This window comes from Poecilia reticulata, chromosome 23, assembly GCF_904066995.2.
Source record: "Poecilia reticulata chromosome 23, P_reticulata-male-v2, whole genome shotgun sequence".
In the NCBI taxonomy this organism is placed as follows: Eukaryota; Metazoa; Chordata; class Actinopteri; order Cyprinodontiformes; family Poeciliidae; genus Poecilia; species Poecilia reticulata.
In genome coordinates this window covers 17,976,471-18,000,324 of record NC_088852.1, presented here as the reverse complement: position 1 = coordinate 18,000,324, position 23,854 = coordinate 17,976,471, and the positions used below count along the sequence as shown (strand labels likewise).

The following is a 23,854-nucleotide window of genomic DNA, read 5'->3' as shown; positions in this document are numbered from 1 at the left end:
GTTGAACAGTTTAATCAACATAATAATATTTAATAGAATTTACATGTAATGATTTAATTTAATAGAATCAGCATAGCAGTATTACATCTCTTGATTTTTCCATTGTGTTTGATAAAATACCTTGAAGTCAGAGCTGCAGATGCTGATGGTGTCGGCATCATCCTTCTGTCTACGTTTCCTCTTCTGAAAGGAAAACAGTAGGCTGAATTTCAGCATAAGATCACAGGATCACACAGCTTCACATTCAACACGGTGATGAACGATGTGGGTCCACTGGTCGGGATCCACTGGTCCTTCTGATGCTGAGACAGGGCTTGTTAGAACCAGGGCACAGAATCTTGTCTGAATGCAAAGAAGGCACCAAAATCAGACATGTGAAGAGCCTCTGGCCTCCCCGTAGGAACCTTGGACCAGTTCTGTCAGGAACAGGAACAGAATCAGGATCAGGAAAAGGTCAACAGGCAGCAAGTGAGAAGAGAGACGTAGCTTGTCGTAAAAGCCTTAAGATGCCCTGGTGGTCCCTGGGCCCCCTGGGGCCCTGCTACTGCCCATTAACCACCAGGCCTGAGTGCCTCTGCCTGAACACAAAGGAGGTGAAGACCTGCATAACCAGTGAGTTGAAGAGGACCAAAATGGATACATAATGGTCAGGGTGGGTGACCCTGTTTGTTTTCCCACATCCATAAATATCTCAGGGCTGTTTGCTCACCAACTTTAACTAACACCACCCCCACAAACACACACCTTTAAGCTCCTGCTGCTTCTGACTGCTGGCTTACCATAACAATAAAAGCTGCATTTTGTTCTGAACACGTTATGCTGTGAACAAAAGGTTGTGTTTAAGTGACTTTGACTCAGCAGAGTTTCAGTCAGAGCCCCAGATGAGCCGAGCAGAGGAAACCAGGGCACAGACAGCATCTGCTGTCTTTAGTCTGCAGCAGCAACAAAAAACTAGTCATTACCAGTTTGGACAGGACCATTACATCATCTCAATTTGCTAAAAGTCTTACCTTTTGATAATGGTGCTAAGGTTTATTCAAATGAGGATCCATATTTTTTACACAAATCAGTTCTTTTCAATCCTACAATAAAAAAGAAAATCCAGGGGGGATTACAGCAAATATCTTGCATTAATTCAATGAGGTATGAATTCAAATGTGTAACTGATGATTACGTATGAAGCTAACAACCCACTTTCACTGAGGCTTAAAAAAATCTCCATGGTAATCCTGTTCAAATAAAAAATACCTCCCGTCTTGAATCATTTTGAACAAATACAATCTTAGCCACCAAGTTTGATGAGGAATTAGTTGTAGAAGCAGATTTTCAGCTTGACCAGTGTTTGAACATAGTCACTACCAGTTTGTAGCAACAACAACACTGTTCAGTACTGTTGCTACAAAGTGAAGAAGTTATGTGAAAGCTCATTCAGAATGTGAAAGTGGACAGCAGGAAGACCTGAACACACTCCAGAAAAGTTTGAAGTTTTACAATGAAAAATTATTTTTAAATCATCTATTCTGCCTTAATTGGTCACTTTTTTATGATGATGTTAAAAAATTATGTTTTTTTAATTTGTATTCTGTTTTTACACATAACTTTATACTCAGTCTGATGGCGTTATTTTAAAATATTCAATCAGATGTTCTTGGTATTTGAGGAGCATTTTAACCAAATATACTTTCACAAACTGTTTGTGTGATATTTGAGACTTCAAAGTGCAGCTGCTATATGTGGATATAGAAATGATAAATATGTGAACAGCATTCACGTAACATTTGTGAATACTGTGAATATGGGACTTTCATTATAACACTGGAAGCAGAATAAAGAAAGGTAACACTTTAATTGAAGGGGGGGTGAATAAGACTGTCATGACACTGTCATAAACATGACATAAAACCTGTCATGAACATCAATAAGTCTTAATGAATATTTATGACTGTTGTCATAAAGCGTCATTCGGTAAATCATGACACTTTTAATACAAAATTGACATTATTCAAAATGTCTTTGTTATGACAACTTATCATTAACCAAGAAATCATGATCTGACATAAATTTGTTATAAAAGTATTGCCGATTAAACTTTAAAAATTAGCTTTATGTAGTAATATTATATAGCTCTGCCATGTTGTTTAGACTTAATTTTCTTAATTTAATCGATCCTAAAGTTTTACAGCAAGATGTCTACAAAGCACTTATGAACTTAGCATTTGAAACATTATTTAAGGCTGTTTTAACCCTTGTGCGTGTGAGGACTACCGCAAACGTAGAGAACTGTGGCAAATGATAAAAGTTTTACGTGTGTGGGGTCACTTGGACCCCATTTCTAAACACATGGGTTAAGTACTGCAATACACCATCTCCACCAGTGAGAGGCAGCCATGCACAAACAGGCGTGCAGTGTGTTGGTGAAGAAGAAATCTTCCATATTGTGGTGCAAACCTAACACAAGTTATAACGGCCAGACCTCCTGTTTAAAAAGAAGCCGAAGTTTGATACCTAATACATATGAGGTATGTGTCTTATTAACTTTACATTTTCTGAGAAAATAACATTGACTATGTTCTCTTTCTCTGTAATGTCAGCTATGAGCAATTCAAGCCAATCCTACCTTGGAGTTATTAAACTCCATTACTGTAATGTTAGCCCTTAATATTAAACATATTTTAAAGACAGGCAAATTGTTTGTTCCGTCCAATTTTAATCTAGCAAATTAAAAGCTAATATGTTAGTCAAAGTTATCCTTTATGTGCATAATTTAGCAACTTGGCTGATGTGACACAGTGCCAAGTGTCACATCAGCCATGTGGCTAAAGTTGCTTTGGCAACTTTAGCCACATGAAGACCCAGGCTAGCCTAAGGTCACATGGTGGGGGGGACAAAGTTGGCTAATGAAGACATGCTACGAGTGTGGAAGATGATAATAAGGACCAGGCACCAGAGAAAGAAGTTCCTATTTGACCAAAGAAAAAGAAGCAGATGAAATATTCCCCAAGACAATTAGGTAAGTCGTTTTTGTGTTAATATTTTCACCATGTGAAGTGGGTTGGGACAGCCAGGTAAGTGGGGAATGGGGAGCAGGAATCAACATTCACCAGCTGTTTTAGACAACTAAAAACTGGTGTTAAATCTATTTATTTATTAATAAGCTTCTTGCAAACAACCATAAGTTAGAGTATCTGGTTAGAAATTATTTAGAATGCTCATTAAGTAAAAAGATACACTTACGTGCCTAAAACTATACATTAAATGATGCATTCTGAATAACAGTGGCAGTTTGTCTGAACTTCTGCCAGACAAATATTTGATCAGAATAATTTTGTTCAGCTCCAGTTATTATGCTACTTGTATTAAGAAATAATTGTATTGCACTTTATAACAACCAGTCATGTTAACTAGGCATTTGTCTGCCAGTCTACCATTCTGACAGTGTGCAGCAAGGGACATTTTTGGAATGGTATTTAAATAAATGCTAGAATATGATGACATTGTTTTTGTTCTTTTTTTAAGTGACCACAATGAATTGAGTCATCACCGACTATGAGAATGTCCAGAAGAGATTCACCAGGTTTGAATTCATGAAAAGGCTTTCACCATGATTAACTATTGCAAGAACACTTGTAATTTCTGAGCATTTGTGGACACCTTCAAAGAGCTGCTTCCAGGAAATGAAGACAAGAAGATCTCCTGTTTTCAGAGCATTACAGGAAGACTATTACGAAGGAGATGGCTGACATAATCAAAGCAAAAAATGTTACTGTTGAAATAACCTATTTTCATAAGTTAAAGAATAAGTAATTCTGTTTTAGTTTTTCAATCAGTATTTCAGAATAACAATATACTGACCAGATGTTAAACCCTCTATTATCTTAGAACAAGTTATCTTTTGTTTAATTTAGTTTAATGACGTCTTCATAGCTGTTGCTACTTGTTTCACTTTACTTGAGGTAAAAATTTATATTAATGACACTTAATGACGTCTTCATAACTGTTACTTGTTTCACTTTACTTAATGACATTTTCATAACTGTTGCTACTTGTTCCACTTTACTTGAGGTAAGAGATAATATTGACACTGTAATATCACTTAATGACATATTCATAACTGGTGCTACTTGTTCCACTTTAGTTGATGTAAAATAAATTGTTAATGAGTCTGTTATTAAATCATTTGACAGTGTAATAAAGCTTAATGAAATCTTTATTGCTTGTCCTACTTGTTTTGCTTTATTTCAGGGAGTGGAAACATTAATCATTGTTTTGTTAAAGCTTTTGCTAGTGTAATAATTAAATCATTACTACTACTATTATGGCACATTTATGTTAGATCATGATTTCTTGGTTAATGACAAGTTGTCATAACGAAGACAATTTTGTCTAAGTTAATGACAAGTTGTCATAACGAAGACATTTTTGGCGAGGTTAATGACAAGTTGTCATAATGAGGACATTTTGTCTAGAATAATGTCAAGTTGTCATAACGAAGACATTTTGAATAATGTTAACTTTGAATTAAAAGTGTCATTTACCGAATGACACTTTATGACAACAGTCATAAATATTCATGAAGACTTATTGATGCTCATGAAAGGTGTTATGTCATGTTTATGACAGTGTCATGGCATTCTTATTCACCCCCCTTCAAATAAAGTGTTACCTAAAGAAATTACATGATTAGAACTGGGGTGGGACTTTATAACTTATACTTCAACAACAAAAAAAATCTAATCTAAATAAATACTTTCTCACTTAAGTAATTCCTTAGATGAATGCTTCTTTCTCTTACCAAAAACGTTTCTATGATATACAAATTTTATAAGATTTATTAAAAGAAATTTTTGGTTTTGGTGAACTCCTTCCTTTACTGTTCATAGCCCAGATATAGAAATACTAACTTAGATTAGTATTTCATTCAGAGAAAAAAAAATGGATAGGGAGAACATAATTATTAAACTACTGAGTTGAAGGTTATGCAGCCCTTTTAACAGACTGTCAGAGAAGGCAGCTAAAGTTAATTCATGTCTCTGCTTGCATCAAATGTGTGAAACCTTCCTCCAAGTTTAATATCGCCTGAAGCTCAAGTTTTAAATACAAGACGAAAACAACCCACGTGCAATCAGTGTATGAAACACACTGAGGGGTAATGGAGAAACTGAGCCGTCCTGTTCCTGCAACCCCAGGAAACCTCCCTGTCAGCGGTTTGCACATGAACCCAGATCGAGCTGCAGCCTGTTCAAACGGAGGGAACAGTCCGATGTAAACACCGACTTCACAAACACGGCCCGCCTCTCCTCCTCACACACACACGCGCACATACTCAGGCTGCAGGGACCAGCGTGGTTTACCTTATTACTAACAGTGCCTGACAGATTTGTAGGTCAGAGTGCAGACATCGAAACACATCTGCTGAAATGACAGAAATGTCAACAGGAACAGTCTGTTATCTCCCAGACTGAGGAAAGATTTATGGGCTGCTATGGCTCAAAAGAGCTAAAATGTTTTATGCCATTAAATGATGGTTCTAATGTTCAGAGAAAGGTTATGCTCTGATCTGAGAAGCAGCTTAGTCAGAACTGGTCTGGATTATGTTTGAAGGAAAAAAAAAGTAAAAAAAAAAAATTTACTGGCTGAAAGAGGGAAGCAAATCCATGTGACCTTTGAACTAGCAGAAACATAGCAACAAGCTGGGTTAGGGTTGTGTTATTGTTCTCCTGCACCTCAGCCCCATGTAAATGAGAGTAAAGGCAAGAGCTGGCAGGTCTGGCTGCTCTGCAGGGCATCTGAAAACACAGCGGGGGGAAGTTTGGAGCTGCAGGCACCATTTTAACTGAAGTTTATGGCAGCTATAAAACACATGCAGAGCTTGATACCTGGAAGCACCAAAATCTGATCCAACAGGAATGTTTCACAAATCAGAAAGAAAGCTTAAGAGAGTTTGTTGAGGCTCTGATGCAGTACTTTGCAAAACCCTTTATACATCACATATCTAGTATGGGACGTATACAGCACATGTAATGGAACATAGAAGCAAAATGATGCATTGTTTTCATCATATTTTTGATGAAAATCTGAAAAGTGTTGCATACTTTTGAGACTCGAGAAAGACTTCTTGCACTGATGTGCCCAAACCTTTTTTTTCAGGTGAGCCAACACAAAAGGAAGGTGAATTCAAGTTTTCCACCGTATCACATTTTAAATTATCAATCAATCAATCATTTATCATTTATAATTTATCCATAAATCACCCTTAAAGGCAATATTGACTTAAAAACAATTAATTAATCTAGTAAACATAAAGTCCTTTATTTGAAGCAGATTCAAGCCAGGCAACTTACTGAAATTTGTTTTAGAGTGAGTGCTTCAACTAGCTGAAATGTAAACTTCATGCCTCATTGCCTACTATTTCATAATTTCCCTACGAAATTATAAAATAGTAAAACAATCTAAATCATAAGTACAAATATTTTCACAGTTCCCTGCACTCAAGCCATTTTCCTTATGGAGAATTGTTTTGGACTTGAACTTGGTGAATATAACTTTTTCTTTTGCTACATTGTAGGCAACGAGTTCCCAACATTAAACTTGATCATCACCATCATATTGGAGTCGCCTGAGGATCCGTTTCCTGCTGAAACACAGCAGGGAGAAGGGACACCTGTGGTGTCATGCTGTGGGATGCTTTTCTCCAGCAGAGTAAATACATACAAGGCAAACCTGTGAAAACCTTCAGACGACCAGAGGCCGGCGTGGTTACAGCTGGAACATTGCTGATGCCTCTTCCTGCCTGAACTTGCAGCAAGACACAAGAGTCTAATTCTGACCGCTGTTAATTACCTCCACATTCCACCACATCAGCTGTGTTTGATCTCCTTCAGCCTGGCACAGAGCTGCAAACCTCACTCACATTTTCATCATGGCTTGTCTTCTGTGCAAGTGTGAGAGAATGTGCCGCTTTAAACTTCAATGCTAGGCTGGAGATAAGAGGGGCATATGATTTCAGCATTCTCATCACTGCCAACTATTTGGAAGGTTTATTAAAAAAAAGAGAGAGAGAAAAAAGCGGGGGAGAGCTGAGAGTGAACTAAGATGTTCCACATGGTGTTAGGAGATGACCTAAGTGTGCACTGTTTGTGAATCAAAGGCAGCAGGTTGGCATGAGATCAAGAGCTGCAGGCCTTCTCTCAGTCTGCTTTTATTCCACCTCTGGCTGCAGATGACGGATGGATTGGGTTTCAAGCAGCTGTAAACCTCGCCGCTCGACGTCTACCCTTTCCTGTTTCTAATCACTGTTTCTTTTGACTCTAAATCCAAAGCAGATCAGGTTTTTTTTTCACTTTTTAAATACAGCAAAGCTCTGCAGGCTGTTGTGTTCGTTTGGTGGACGGGTGAAGTCTTTTTTCATGCCGTTTGGTCTCTGCCTGCAGGAACAAAGAGTCTTCAAGCCACAGTAACAGCAGCCGTCACTGATCCTGGAGCAGCTACATGGACACATGTGACATAGAAATCCTGGCTAGACTAAACCTACAGCTCTTTTCACAAAGATAACAGGTACTACCTGTAAGGTGGCTTTGTTAACTTGGGCTTTCAGCCACAGGATCTGGATGCTCTCACATGGGAAAGCAGCTTACACACACATTGTCTCAGTTTTACCTCCAAAACGGAAGCTTAGCTCCCAGTCTGCATGTCACTACAAGTTGTGCACATTTAGAGGCAATTTAGCTGATTGTTTGTAAATCGGCTCAAGCTCGGTCAGAAAGAATGGAGAGAACCGCAACAAGTTCCAAATTGGGTTTAAGTTTGGACTTTGACTGAATCCATTGATCTATTTTCAGATGCTGAATTGAAGAGAACTCTGGGATGCTGTTTTATAACCTACCCTTCTTTTAAACATCCTTCACACAACAGCTGCACTTTTACTCATCTGGAAGTACACACAGCTGGACAGTAGTGCACTGAAACCAAATGGTTTTACTGTTGGGAATCAGAGTAAAATGGGGGTGAATATGTATCCATGCCCAACAGGGTGCACCGATTGTAGTTTTTTGGCTGCAAAAGCCTGACTTGCTCATACTGATTTCTTTGTCTCAGTAGTTGCTAAATGTAGCAACAATTGCTAAATTGGCTACAGTGGGGTGACTAACGTGGGCTGGTACTTTGGTCTCTCTCATGGTAGAGCAAAAGGGAAAAGAGGCTCAATTCCCAAAATTAAGGATTTATCGGTGCAAAACTTCCAGATTTTTATCTGCAAAATCTTTTGTTTCATGTCCCATTTTTTATGCATTTCACATCAAATCCCAATAAAAAAAAAGAAAAAACTTTTCTTGTTAAATTGAAGTTATTCCTCTCTATTGTTGCTAAAAAGTAACATGTACTTTTCTGCTAATATTGACTCTGAATCTGCTGGTTAATATATCTGTTGTATGATTATGCATTTTAATCACACCTGTTTACATTTTATTTAGTGTATTCTGGTTTCCTGGGATGACAGAAAACTTTACTAAGATGGCGCCGTAAAAATAAACTGAAGGAAAATGTAAACTGAATGTTGCTTTGGAGGAGAGTGGCTTACAGGAAGTCGCCTCCAACTGCTGTGACAATAAGCAGTGCTACTGTTCAAGACTTTGCTGGAAGAATTACTGTATAGCATCAAACACTCGGCCAAGCACCAGAGCTGGGAAATGAGCAGTCACAAGAAAATCATAAACAACATGAATATGGAGTAAATTGTTCAGCTTTCTTCGCTTTATAGTTCTCGCTGTTACTCCCCTGCAGAGCAAGAAGCAAACTTAAAAAAACAAAGCAGTATATACTCACCAAAGTGAAATCCCACTGTGCTCCAGTGGTGAGAAAGGTGAAAGAGCCCCCCCTCCGCAGTGACCTACATGATCACAAAAACAATTAGAAGGGAGGATCAGGATAAAAGACCAGCATTCATCTACATGACAAGATTGGCTTTTTTCTTGAACATTTGAGGGATGACTGCTTCAAACAACCCTTGATTCTCCCATGACCCGGCTTAGCAGTGAGTAAATCTGACTTCAAAGCATTCACAAGGGAGATATGAAAGAAATGTTGCTCAGGATGGTGTCATGAGGAAACTTTTCCCTTCCCATACCTACCACAGCCTCAGCATGATGCGGCTGCAGCCCCGACCAACACAGACAGATAAGGATCCACCCGGCCAGGGAAACGCTGCATAATCCCAGTGGGCCTCCTCACTGACCTCCAGGCCGACTCAGGACCATTCACTTTACTATTTGGAGGAGGAGTCATTAGTTACACCCCCAACCCCCCAAATGTTTAACTGTTTTTGGTCTTGTCCCCAACAAGGTTATTACAGTTAGCTATAAAACTAAAAGAAACTGAAATTCCACATGATCATTTTCATGTTTAGGAATCTATTTATTACCCTTTTTGAACTTATTACCCTTTTTGAACTGACGTGAAATAAATTTTGTTAATTAGAATTTTTTTTACACAGGAAATTTATATCAAATTACAGTCCTTCTGTCCGAACTTACACAAAATGATCACAGCAAAAGTTTGGATACGACAGATTTTGTTCAACAATAATTGAAAAATGTTTTTGGAAATTCATTACCCAATCGATGTAAACATAATCACAATACAATACTTTTTGAAATATGCACCTAAAAATTAAACAAAGTATAAAAACACTTAAACTCTTATTATAACTAATACAAACTAAGTTAAAACTAAACAATATTTAACTAATAAAAACAGGCAAACTCAGTTTAAAAATGAATTAAATCTGACTGAATTGGATGAAAAGTCACAATAAAAACAACATTAAACTAAAATGAAAAACCCAACACTATTACAACCCTGGTCTCCAACCATGGAGGTTGGATCCCTGCCTTCCCTCAGCTCACTAGTGTGTTAAAGCATCACAGTGATGTTGGGGTGAATAAGGCCACAGAGGGAACAATTACACAACCCATCATGCTCAGCCAACTAATGCGAACACTGAGGAGAACATCAAAGCAGCAAAAAGGATTAGTCTGGTACCAACAATTAACTGAAACTCTGTTGAAGCATTTTTTTTCACATGCTTGTATGAGATATTGGCCCCAAACTACCAAACATGGCAAAGTGAAGCATGGAAGCTATGAAAGAACTAAATAAATGGGTTACAACTTCAATGCAGACTGGGGGATGAAAACCCAATGCGGACTACCAGACACAATGACAGCAGGGTGAATCAAAACCACTGCTGATGCTCATTCCGTATAAATAAAGTCTGCAGTGTCTGAACATTTAATGATGCTGAAGATGAATCTCTTTTGGGGGGTCTGAAAGAGGCATCCGGGGAATGTCGAGCTGCTCAGAAACACTTGTTCAGTGTGTGTGTCCTGCGAGCACTGAGTCATTCCAGTCATACTACACACCAACTGTCGTCCCAAAGCGAGAGCTGCAGGCAGCTCTAGACCTTCCTGCAAATCTTTACAACTCCCAACCTTGAGTCATGCCCTGATTAGTCATGCAGAGCTTTCTCCTAATAAAGCTGATCAACATGGAGCTCGTCATATTGGAGTAGAACACTGCTCACTTCACGGTGACATAATAGATCATATGAGAATTAATGAAGTTTACCTGAAAAACATAAACAGATTTGAACACTGCATTGTAAATGAAAATAAAAGAATAAGAGTTGTATGCAGAGACGCTTCTTTTTCTGTGTGGTGTGGAGAGACTTGTAATTCTTGTTAGCAATTTCAGAGACTGGGTAGAAACTAAAGTTTGAATTTCCTGTGAAAATCCAGGTTGGATGCAGAAAGCTGCTTAACTGAAGACGGTGAGTTAAAGCAGAACTGCTTGTTAAAGAGTCCAATGTAACAGAAATAAAAGGCCAAAAATGTATTGAAGAAATACAGTAACAGAATACTGAACAACAGAAGCTAACAGTAAAGCAGAAACCAGCAGCTTGAAGCTTGGTTTATGTTTGATCCATGTACATTCCACAGGGCAAATAGACGTTGGAATCAGGCCGACAACTTTTGCAGCATTTTTCCCTGAGCAGCTCGTCCCCCGCTCAGCGGCTGGTTTCAGGCTGGGGATGAGCCTGGTAGCCTGGCTTCGTCCAGAGGGTCTGGACCCTCGGCTGTCAAGAGACAATTGCTCTCAATAGAGTAATTGTCTGTTGAGAGCAATTGCTTCCTGGAGGTGTGGACTCTGTTTAAGTTTGAGACGATTGGATTTGATTTTACTTAATCACACTAATGTTACTGGAAACTGTGTGCGCTGTAAACAACCTTGTGGTGATTAGGGTCACAACATTTCATCAGCAATCAAATGCTTTAAACATTCCTCTTGCTCCGACATCTTCTCCGACTTTACTGCTCAATATTTGGAAGTGTGTCCAACACAGACTGAACGGCTTCATTCACTTGAATGAATGAAGCCGTTCATTCAAGTGAACGGCTTCACTTGAATGATGGGTTGAACAACCCATCATTGTTCAACCCAATGATGGGTTGAACATCATTGGACACCAGTGATGATGGGTTTCCATCATTGGTGTGTGGGACCTGTCATGTCCCACACACCAAGACATTTACACAACTGTTGTTTTTTGGTAACTCAATAGGACTTGATCACATTAAAGACAAATTGACAAACATAAAGTAAAGAATCTAATGAAAAGCAATGAGGGAGTGGTTATGTATAGCAGACAGGTTCCATGAGCGCTGGGGCCACCCACATTACATGTTCGGTGGGGAAGCAGCAGTTGCTGTTTAGGACCAGAATAAATGACAGGAAACAGGAGAATGAGAAGCTTTGTGGGTGTCCTGAAAGGACGTTAGGGGTCAAAGATTTCTACAGGTGTTGATCTGACCTCAAACTGTTTTATTTTGAGGACAGCAGACAAGCTAGTTTGTGTGAAAAATATTGCCACCTTTAGATATCGTAGTTCAGTAAGACAAGACCCAGGATGAACACTGACTAAAATAATGGCTAAAGACCAAAGTGTTAAGTAAAGAAAAGGATGTGTGTGTTGAGAGATATGCTACAGGATGAAACTTGCCAGAAGATGATACTTTTTTTCAGCTCAGGTGGCAAAACAAAGAATGATCATAAAAGAGAGAGAACCATAAAAACATAACAGAATTTCTCCTTATAAAGAAATACCACACTAACTTGTATTACAATTTTTTGTAAAAGTCCATAACCACCTCAAAGCAAGCTAATTTTGCAAAATTTAATAACTTATTTCAAATTTTGTTGATTCCACCAACCTTTTCTAATGTGACACTTCAAGTTGTGAGTAAAAAAAAATCAATTCAAACAGAGTTTATGCCTCCTTTGCAGAAGACATGTAAAATATATTTCCCCACTTGACAATATCCTCAAAATTCACCCCAGATTATTCTCCACTGAAGTCTTTCAGGAGAACAACAGAACATGACGACCTTTCCAGAACACAAAAGAGAAACTACAAAAAGGAAGAGTAGTCTAAACCATTGGTCTAAGCATAAGCATAGACACCAGTAAGGACCTACCCTACTGCAGCCCAAAGCCACAGAGGCCACCTCAGGGTATACATATGACACAGAGGCTCATTCCTTTCAGCCACTAGCTACCAACCTGGAAGGAGATCCATGTTTATGTGGCCTTCATGCAAAGTGAGCAGGGTAGTAAGGAAGGTAAAAATGTAACTATTAGAGAACTGCATCAAGAATTGAGATATTGCAGTGAGCAAGCCTCCACAACAACCAGTACCAATGAGAGGTTTGCAAATGATGCCAGGAAACGAACAAACAAAGAAAAAACCTTTCCTGTTCTGCCATCAGTAACATAATCGTGTAGAGTTCACTAAACTCTACTGGGAGTTTAATTAGAACTGAGTGCTTAGGTCAGATAAGGCAGCATAACCTCTAAGCAGCAAACACTCCTATGTGCGTTGGTGTAAAATAAAGGATGAACATATGGAAAAGGACCTCAGTCACCGTTAGGAAGGGTGGATGATCTGTGACACTATGGGCCTGGTTCTCTTCTGGTAACCTTGTTAAGGTTCATGGCATCACAAAGTCTTTGACATGCCACCAGACTATGAATAAAAACCTTATCATAAACTAAAAAGTGTTATTGCTGTTGCTAAACATGATAATGATGTGGAGTATATGAGTGAATCAACAAAGACTTTTCTTCCAGAGTCAAAATTCTATGGAAAATCTTTGGGGTGACATAAAGAGAGACCCAGGACTCTGGATAAACTAAGAAAAATGTGCAAGAAGAAAAAGTCTGAGATCTCTTTGTTTTTGTTATCTTATTAGCAGAAGGGAGTTCTGATTCCATCACTCCGTTACTTTAGAACTTAGGGCATTGCCATTAGTGTGGAGAGAGCATCTGCTTCTCTGAAACTGTCCAAATATTACGCTAGCATGTACAATGCATTTCATTAGAATATGTTAGCTGTAGTTCTCTTGCAGATGGAAACAACCTGTCCTCCTCCAGGATTTCACTGTTTTGATGAACCCTGAGATTCTTGACTGTTTCTTTAGCTGATTGAAATGTTTGAAAGAATAAATGTTTGATAGAATGAAATTTGTGTTTTATTTTATCAGGATCTTAATGGATGATGCTCAGTGTTGAAGTCAGAATCAATTCAAACTAAAATCTACACAAAATGTTTAAAAACCAATGAGTGGCTTAACACCATTAAAACTGCCCTTTGTACACATGAAAAAATGCTGCGAGTATCAAGTGTTCCATATACTGGATGCCTCTCATGAGCTTTTATCTGATCTTTGTATTGTGGTGAAACTGAAACTCTACCTAGTGACATCCATATCTGATTCTCATACCTGCCTTATTCCTCTTAGTAATAATGAAATGAGATACAGCAATAAAAAGCAAGTTACTGGTGAGAAAATATCAGAAGCCTGCAAGTTCAATCTTATTATGCATGTCAAAATGTGTACATCTTCCAACGAAAGTTTAATTGAGAGAAACCAGATCCCTGCTTGATGTATTAAACTCCCTACAGATAGATGAGCAACAACTGTGAGCCTTAAACACAGGATCTAAGGTGTAATCTAAGGTTGTGTGTGTGTTTTTTTCAAGTCATGAGATCATAAACAGACTCCACAGTGAATGAGTCACTAAACTTACCCAACATCACGTTTCCTATACAAGGAGCACTTGACGTTTGTGTTTACCTTCTTTAGTTACTGATATGACTGTGATTTTGACTGTCACCACCCTGGGGGACAAAGGTCCTTTCATCACCTTTACGGTTCAGGGAAGCGTGGCTCATGAGTCAGAGGCTCAGGCAGGATCTCTGCTGGGCCCTACCCTTGTTTGTTAAAGCCTGCTAACAGGGAAACTAATCTGACCTGGGGTTTACCTCACTGCCATCCTCTCCTCCACCTTTATAGTGGCAGATTGTTCTGCCCAGCAAACAGGGCCGCTTAAATGAAGCACAAACATTAGAAGATTGACAGCTTCTGGAATATAATAACGCCAATTTATCAAAACACGATCTCACTGTGCTGACTTCACAAGCCTCCGCTCATGTTTTTTTCATTTTTTTTCCAGCATTTCTTTGATAATCTTTCTGATTATTGGTTGTTACCTTTCTATTGTTTGTAGAGTGAGTGGAACATCAGATAGGATTAGCTTCTTTGCTAACTTCTATAGCAATGAGTTCAAACTTTGTGACTTCAGGTGGTAAAACCTGCTGTTATGTGATTTTTTTAAAAATTCTTTTCATTACTTCCAAACTCAGAACTCCCACCATTTTCACTCTATCCTCCTTAATCCTGACAGTGCTGCTAGAGGATTGATTACGTTAGTTACTTCCATATGACGCAAGCTGATTGTTTTGGTAGGTATTCGAGTAACTGCTTAGCAGTTTAGCTATATTTCTTATTTTTTTATCATCTTTAATCAGGTGAAGCTCAAACTGTGGGTTCAGATGGTGAAAGTTAAAAATGTATTATTTCTGTGATCAGTTTTTTCCAACAAGTGAATAATCAAACTGAATCTAAAGGTGAGAAAGCTGTTCACCTCTTCGCATGCGGTGGCGCTGCACCAAAAACTACGTTGGGAAACGACACTAAAATCTCATAAGACAGGTAGCATCCTACCTGAGTTCCTTCATGAGCTCAGGTAGGATGAAAATGTAAGCAAGAATAGAGTGGTGTCAGATTTTAGTGGTTGTAGGATTTCTCAGAAGACCACAAGCCATTTTCCTCACTAGTGCTAGACACACACATTTGTTTTGGTTGTATTTACCCAGAATGCCTTGTGCTACAGTTCGCTTTTGGAGCAGTCTCTGGTCTACTGGTATTCACATTTGCATTTGAACCGCATCAGAATTCCCTTCAACCAAAGAGACCAAGGTTTGTAGGCACACCAGAGTTTGCTTTTTTTGGTCCGCATCAGATTTCTATTACACATTCATACTTCCCCAAACGAACCGGACTTTCTAGACAAACTAGAGTTGAATTAAAACAAACTAAATAGCGATGGTACCAAGGCACTCTAAAGGTGCACATAAGATGAAAATCTTTACCTCAGCAGTGCCTGGGCTTTGATCCCATTCTCAGTAATTACCAGCCAGTTACCACTTAAGAATAGTCAATACAAAACTAATGTCTTACCACTCATTTAAAAGCATGGAAAACACCAGATTCAAACTGCATTAAATATGCTGGCACATGCACCAGTGTTAACTTTTTTTCAAATCATCTTTGGAAAATGAGGACACTGGTATAATGACATTCTACTTGGTTTTCCCAGTTTTTTTTCTCCACATTTTCTCCACAAGAGTTTGTTCATTTCCAATAAAATAAGATGGAACAGAAGCTGCATCAGTCAGCAGAATGCACTTTCATGCACTATTTTCAATTGATCAAAATTCAGATGGACAAATGCTTTTAGGTAAAGATAGGAAAAAGTTTACAGCAACATTCATTTTTTGTTGGCTTCAACACACAGTGAAGGGAAGTACTAACTCTGTGCATCAGGCAGACATCTTTTGTTACAATCCTTAGAAAAAAAAATAGAACCAGTCAAACTGGTATTCAACAGGTCAAAGTTTAAAGAAAACAGAAAATCAATATCACTAAATCACAAGTCTGATTGGTGCATTGATTAGAAATCTGCATCTTAACCATATCATCTGTAAATGTGAAGCTGTCAAAGAGTCCAGCAGAAACCTCGTCAATCTAATGAATAGACTGAAATCCTCGCCTGTTAGTGCTGGCTATGTAAAAAAATAAAACATTTAAAAAAGCATGGAGCCATCCTCACTGTGTGCATAATGAGTTGATTTTAGAACATATTTACCAATATTAACGAATTAACAGAAACACAATTCATCAGAAAATTACCAAAATATGTAGACAAATGGTCATGTCTGCACGTGGAACCATATTCTCTATTTATATGTGTCTAGATCAAGTATTATTTTTTCCCAATAAAAATTAAGTGCCATTTCTTGCCATTATAAATGAAATTCATAAATTCTTTATAAAAAAAATCCACAAATCATTAAGAAATTACCAAAATACTCTCATGTCTACACATAAACACATGCAGGACATAGCAGCTAAATGTGCTCCAGCTAAACAAAAATCATTCAAGAACGTCAAGGTGAGGTTCAGCTGCACTGAAGTCAGCTTCAGGAGTGTCCAGCATGGGAGGAAGGTTCACTTAGGGACCGTCAACAAATTACCGAAACAAACACTTCTGTCAAACAAATGTTAATAAATGCCTTGAATTGTGACCAACTGACTAATTGTCAGTGCCAATTCATGCTTTTACATGAGACACAATATCCTCTATTAAATTTTAAAGTCATATAGAATATTTTAAATAATTTTAATATTAAATAATATGTTTCTTTAATAGCTTCCGAGTCATCTGACCTATTAACTCAGAATAATAATTCTACAAATCAGTAGAGATGAGGCACAGTCATTTGTTTTCCATTTTAAGCCATTTTCCTTTTTAGGAATATTTTTGGTCAATTTAAGTGTTTTTCTTCAATAGCTTCCAGGTCATGTGACCTATTTACTCAGAATCACTTTGAAATAATTCTACTTGTCTGTATATATGAGACACAGTCATTTGTTTTCCATTTTAAGTCAGTTTCCTTTTTTTAACAAATTGTTTTTGCAAAATTGATTGTTTTTCAATAGCTTCCAGGTCTTGTGACCTATTGACCCAGAACCAGTGTGAAATTGTTCTAGTATCCTGTACAGATGAGGCAAAGTCATTTGTTTTCCATTTTAATGCATTTTTTTATTTTTTAACAATTTCCTTTGTCAAATTTTAGTATGTTTCTGCAATAGCTTCCAAGACATGTTCTATTGATTCAAAATCACTTTGAAATTGTTCTGCAAATTATTAGAGATGAGGCACCCTCATTTTTCCCCATTTTAGATCTTTTTCTATTTTTTGCGTGATTTAAATTTACAAATTAAAAAACATAATTGCTGTTTAATAGCTTAAATTTCATGTGACCCACTGACAAGGAATAAAAAGGGTTAAATTGAATAAAAATGATTGTGCCTCACCTATCCAGTCAAGTAGAATAATTTCACATTGATTTTGAGTTAATTGGTCACATGACCCATAAGCTATTGAAGAAAAATCAATCAATCAATCAATCAATCAATCAATCAATCAATCAATCAATCAATCAATCAATCAATCAATCAATCAATCAATCATCTTCCCCTTGTCCGCAGTCGGGTTGCAGGGTCAGCAGAGGCCCAGACTTCCCTCTCCCCAACCACTTGCTCCAGCTCCTCCAGGGGAATCCCAAGGAGTTCCCAGGCCAGCCGAGAGACACAGTCCCTCCAGCGTGTCCTGGCTCTTCCTGTGGGCCTCCTCCTGGTAGGACGTACCCAAAAGACCTCACTAGGGAGGCGTCAAGGAGGCATCCCAATCTGATGCCTGACCCACCTCAGCTGGCTCCTCTCGAAGTGAAAAATCAGCGGCTCTCCTCTGAGTCCTTCCTGGATGACTGAGCTTCTCACCCTATCACGAAGGGAGAGCCCAGACACCTTATGGAAAAATCTAATTCTGGCTGCTTCTGTTTGTGATCTTGTTCCTTCAGTCAAGACCCTTAAACCTATGCCATAGATGAAGGTAGGGACGTAGATCGACTGGCAAATCGAGACCTTTGCTTTTTGATCCAGCTGTCTCTTCACCACAACAGACGGGTCCAGCGCCCACTTTACTGCAGACGCTGCGCCAATCTGTCTATTAATCTCCTATTCCATTTTGCCCTCATTCTTGATGTTATGGATTCTGTATTTTCCTCCATCTCTTTTAGCCTCTTAACACGCTGCAGCATACATAACCATGTTTATATGTGACTGCTGGCAGTCATATGTGAACAGACTGAAACTGATTAGAGTACCCTTTAGGGAGGGTCCAGATTGCAGAGATGAATAAAAAGCTAAACTTGCTACAATCTTTGCCTCACTTTGCTTCTTATCACTTGTCATTTGGCCCCAGCGCTGGACGGTGAATGTAACATAAGAAGCATGATGTTCCATTTGGATGACATAGAATAGAATAGAATTTAACTTTATTGTCATTGCACCGTCACAAGTACAAAGCAACGAAATGTAGTGTATGCCATGTATGGCTTGTAAAGCTTTATCATCTTTTGGCATTAAAGTTTGTTTTTATATATAACCAAATCTCATTATTTCTCAAGGTCATTTAGAATGAGTGGTTCTGGTCGGGTCCTGAAACTGGTTAACGGACATGGGTGGTGAACAGAGACAGAAATGAATGAACTCCAACAATGAACAAGATCCTAAGATACTTAAACTCCTCCACTTGGGTCAGGACAATCTTCCCTGACCCAAATAAGGTACTCTACCCTTTTCCAGCTCAAGACCATGGCCTTGGATCTGGAGGTACTGATCCTCCTCCCAGCCGCTTCACACTCGAAGAGAACCGCTGGCCAACATTAGTGTTCATAACCTTGACCTAAATGCCGCTCACGCCGCAGAGCTCGAATATCGAATATCCAACTTGAAGAATAGTCTCACTACAGACCTGTAGGAAGGGGAGCCAAAACCATACACATGCAACACATGCAACACAGACATTTTACCCGTTTCTTATAAAAGACATATCTGCAATAGAACACATTTCTTTTTGTTGGTTTCTGTATATGGGCTCAGATTTTTTAAGCACTGTAAGATATTAATAACTCCAGTATATCTTTCTTATGTACTTTTTACATCCTCCACATTTCATCGCAGGACTTTAACCAGTTTTTCCATAGATAGGACTAACACTGAAAAGACCGAAGTAAAAAAAAGAACAGCCTGCTCTGTGCCAAATAACTCAATAATCCCATTAATATTACAAATGAAAAGTAAAAGACACTAAAAGACCAATTGCACATACACGTTCTATTTGTGCATCCCCAGTGGTCTCCTGCTGCCATCTTGTGGCATTGAGACGCCACTGCACTTACTCTAGCCAGAATTGGTCCTCTTAATCGAGAGCAGCCATGGCGATTCTGCTGGTCTGAATATAATTGAACTGTGTTAGTAATACTGGGGTTCTAACCTAGTTCGATCCACAAACCAAGTTTAAGCGACTCACCGTCTTAACGTCTTGTTGACGGACTCTGCCTCACCCGCGGAAAACGTCACCTGAATGTCGGCTGCTTGTTCCTTCCCTTTCTCGTTCTCTGAAGGCGCCATGGCGCTTTCCACTTCACCGTTTTCATTTATTTTAATGAGCATCCCAATCTTAACTTTCTTATTTAAATATCTTAATACTACAATGACTACAACAAGAGGAGCTCGACACTAGTTTTTCGAACGTGGCGGAAGACCAAAAATCAACCAATGAGCGACAAGAACCTTCCCTGGAAGGGCGGGGCCAAATAGCTTTAATCTGATTAATAACAGAAGATCAGACATAAGTGAAGAAATATCGAGACATTCCCAAAACAATGATTTTGCCAAAACTGATTATTTTTGTTCCATAAATCATCTTTTGGCAATAAGTGACTTAGGCCATTATTTTAGGAAAACAGTGACGATATGGAAAACAGAGTCACAAAAAATAATAAAAGTGTACATAGACATATGTAATAATAGGACAATGAACACCAGAGACAGAGTGAGAGAGAAAGATAGAAAGAGAGAAGGTGAGTGAGAAAGTGAGAGAGAGGGTGGGGGATTATATAAAAAAAGAAGAAAGGAAAAAGATTATGGAAAAAGAAAAGAAATCGGGTATAATGTAAGTGATATGTCATAATGGATATGTGATTTGAAATAATAAGAAAATAGAGAGCAACTTCATTATTCATACAGGCTACCACCCACATTCCAGCTCGGTAGGTGGCAGTACTACTACAATGTTGGCTGCCAGCCCCATAACAACAAAAGAAGAAGAAGCAAACGAGAAACATAAACAAGAAACAGAGGAAGTCATGCCACATTCTACAAAAAAGGTTCGCCAGTCTGACACTATTATGAAGTCAGATTACTACCAAAGACTGAACAGTGTTGCTAGGCGACGCTATGATGATAAAATCTTCGCTGTGGGTGAAGATCCGTATCTAATCCCTCCAACACAGCAAAAACCCGCCAGAGAGTGTAGCATCGAGGAGCTGCCAGGCCTGTGCTACCCTGATATATTCATGTTTCTCATCGAAGTACCAGGTACGTTGGCTCCTATAGTGGACTGTATACTCGGTAGATAGTCTGTAAACTGTTACTGTTGCATGCAGGGTACAGCGCAGGCGCACTGAAGGCATACAAGAGCCTGGACGCTTACCGGTTCTTCCTCCGTGGCTGGGTCAGATCTCTGATGCTGTGCACCAGGAAGGACAAGTTCATCATAACCAGCAAGGTGAGACAGACTGGAAAACCTGCTGGGAACCAAAGCCAAGCACAGAATAACTGTAAAGCGGAAGGAAACTGACAGACGTCAGAAAACTAATAATTAAATCATTGCGCTTTTATTTCGTTTGTATGTATTTGTGTACCTTTCACTGAAAACTAGAAGTGAAGCTCTGTAGAAGTGTATTTACCCAATCAGTCGCCATAGTAGGAACTACTAGCAACACTCACTTTGCATTTGTTAGTCCATTATTCTTTGCAAACCAATTCCACTGGATTGAGAGCAATTTTCAAGTCATGGATTTAGGTCTGGACTTTGACTAGGCCATTCCAAACCATGAACATGCTTTGATGTGGGCTTATTGTCCTGCTGAAAGATGACACTCTACTCATTTCTGACCAGCTTACCAGAAGAAAAACATCCCCACAGCATGATGCTGCCACCTCCATGTTTGAAATAAATGTGGGTGTTTTAGTGGTCTTTAAAGAACTGGCAGAATGTATTGTTTGGTTTCTGCCTAGTTACATGGTGGCACTTTTGGTAGCATTGTTATCTTGCAGCAGAACGTCTTGGGTTTGAATCTTTCTGTGTTTGTCTGTTCTCTCTGTGCATGTGTGTGTCCTCTCTTGGTACTGCAGCTTCCTGCAGTCCACAAACATGTCTGTTAGCAGCTTTATTCATTCCAAAACCAGTTTGGATATGTGTTTGGGAACAATGTCCTGTTGGACCACTAAGTGGTGTCCCAAGGTGTTGCCCGTTGATTCCAAATTAAGTTTAAGAATTGATGTGGACATTTTCTTCCATCTACTCTTACCAGTATAAAATGTCGCACTAAAAGCCTTTTTGCTCGTTCGTTTTCCTGTCAGGTGATCCAGTTTGAAGGCCTCACAGAGAATCCTCATCCTGTGTGGACCATCATCGAGCCCAGTGGCCTCGTCGTTTCTGGTCATTGCACATGTATGGCGAGTTCAGATGTGGTCTGTTCACATGTTGCCGCCACGCTGTTTGCACTTGATGCATGTGAGTTGCTGTTTTCCCAGCAGTGCTTTATAACATATATATAAATATGTGGATCTGAATATTTACACGCAGTGTTCTGATGGGGGTTGTCTTCAAGGTGTGCGCATACAGCAGGAGAAGTCGTCCCCTGCCCTCCCAAACTCTCCACGTAGCCGGCGGAGTGTTGAACCTGCGCGTGACGTCAACTTTTCATACCCAAATAAGAGGAAAAAGGTGCAGATCTGTTTCCTTTAAAGGATCGGGAAAATTATTTGTGATGTGGTGTGACATGCGAACATGGTGTGTGTCCTTTCAGACCATCAATGAGAATTCAAGACAGACTACACCTGCAGTTCCACCCGCCACAGCGGAGGAAATAAAGCGGTTTTATGACAGCCTCGCCAGCTCAGGTCACTTACTTTGAATGCTTAATAACTTCTGCTACAAAAAACAATATGAAGGGACACTGGCAAAGACTATTGTTGTGTTAAAGTTGTGCTAAAAGCAGTTGGCGTTTTTTTGAAGCTATTTAAGCCTAAACTGGCATTTTAAAGCATGCAGCAAATAGTGGAAAACTGACTTTAAATTACATTTTACAGTGACTATATGCATGTAATTTGGTTTTGGGATCTGATTAAAATGATCTTGTTCAGCTTTTCTTAATGCTTGCATACTTTTACAGTCATGAGTATATGTTTGAATGTAAGAAATAGCATGTTATTGTATAAAGCTTTACAGAATTTTCTTTTTTTTACCCTCAGAGTTGATCATTTTTCACAACTAAACCTTTTGGCCAGGACTGTTCTTTACTCTTTGAGACAAAAGGAGTGTTTTTCTGCTGAAAGTAGATACCAGCACATGTTCATGGATAAAAAACTGACAGTCATTTCTGTATTTGTTTTGATGCAGGTGCTAAGAGTGTAGTTCTGTCTGTGCTGCCAGGCTACAGCGAGGAGTTCAACAGTTCCACCTGACCTAACTTTTTATTATTTATATGGATGTATAAATGTATATAAGAAAACCAAACCCCAATAAATGTATGAAATGTAACATGAGGCTCCTTTTCTATATACATTACCATTATGTAGATTCAGTTCAGTTTAAAAAAATACTTTGTCCCAAAAAGACACTAAAAGTTGTAGCTCATGCAACTATTTTCAACCAGTCATAGTGGATGGTGGTGCTGAGGGCAGGAAGGATTTCCTGCAGCAGTCAGTCTCGCAACAAATCGTAAGAGACCTCTGGCTGAAGACAGTTGAACAATGGTCTTGTGCTTGACTGCAGTGGTCTGAGGTTTGATTATCAACCTGGAGAGTTTTGATGCATGTCACAACGATTTTCATTTGAACAAGCACATCTTAGTATTTGGTAGCTGTTCAACAGCTAGCGGCTGACGCTAGATGTCCACTGATATTTCAGTGATTAAGTTTTCTTTAGGTTTTATTTTAATTGCTTTACAGCATGTGTTCTCCATCCTGGTCCTCAGGGACTACTGACTGCATGTTGGAGGTGTTTCCCTTCTAATGGGCTCCTGCAGCACAGAGCATTTGAATCATTCTGGAGCAGAAACATCTAAAGCTTGCAGGCCAGAGGAGGAAATGTTTTAATCCTCTTGTTTTATTCACACTGCCTTCTTCAGTTACTTTAGTTGAACAAACAATGAATGGGAATGAGCATCGCAGTTCATGTAATAAAAGCATGGCTTCAAAAAAGTCAACATAGGGAAAAATAAGCATAAACAGCATATATATTGCAATACTTGCAGCCTTAATTTTTAATACATTGTTAATGAGTTATAAAATATTTCATTTATTTCAAACACACATACAAGCACCCATTACAGACCAAACTTGATTAAAAAAAGTTGCAAATAAACAGTTTTAATTTTTAAGTAAAGAAAATTAACATTTTATTACAATAACACTCCCTTAGTTAATGCTTGATCATTTGTACAGAATACATCTGTAGCTAAAAACAATACGGTGTAGAGCGG

At 38.8% G+C, this 23,854-nt stretch overlaps 2 protein-coding genes across 2 annotated transcripts in view; one reads left to right on the top strand and one right to left on the bottom strand.

Moving 5' to 3' along the window:
• Positions 1-19,775, bottom strand: part of net1 (neuroepithelial cell transforming 1) — a 33,985-nt gene extending 14,210 nt beyond the window's left edge. The window contains exons 1-3 of the mRNA XM_081603885.1: positions 19,612-19,775; positions 8,821-8,884; positions 121-183 (exon numbers count right to left, since the gene is read on the bottom strand). Of these exons, the coding sequence (XP_081460011.1) occupies positions 121-183; positions 8,821-8,884; positions 19,612-19,754 (270 nt within the window). The 5' untranslated portion in view covers positions 19,755-19,775. The remainder of the gene's footprint in view (positions 1-120; positions 184-8,820; positions 8,885-19,611) is intronic.
• A 605-nt stretch (positions 19,776-20,380) lies between these two features.
• On the top strand, positions 20,381-22,911 carry LOC103459720 (uncharacterized). The gene is made up of 6 exons (XM_008401515.3): positions 20,381-20,681; positions 20,750-20,871; positions 21,729-21,882; positions 21,980-22,095; positions 22,178-22,271; positions 22,771-22,911. The coding sequence occupies exons 1-6, from the start codon at positions 20,450-20,452 to the stop codon at positions 22,833-22,835; spliced, it is 783 nt and encodes a 260-aa protein (XP_008399737.2). The 5' UTR covers positions 20,381-20,449; the 3' UTR covers positions 22,836-22,911.
• Positions 22,912-23,854: the final 943 nt, after the last annotated feature.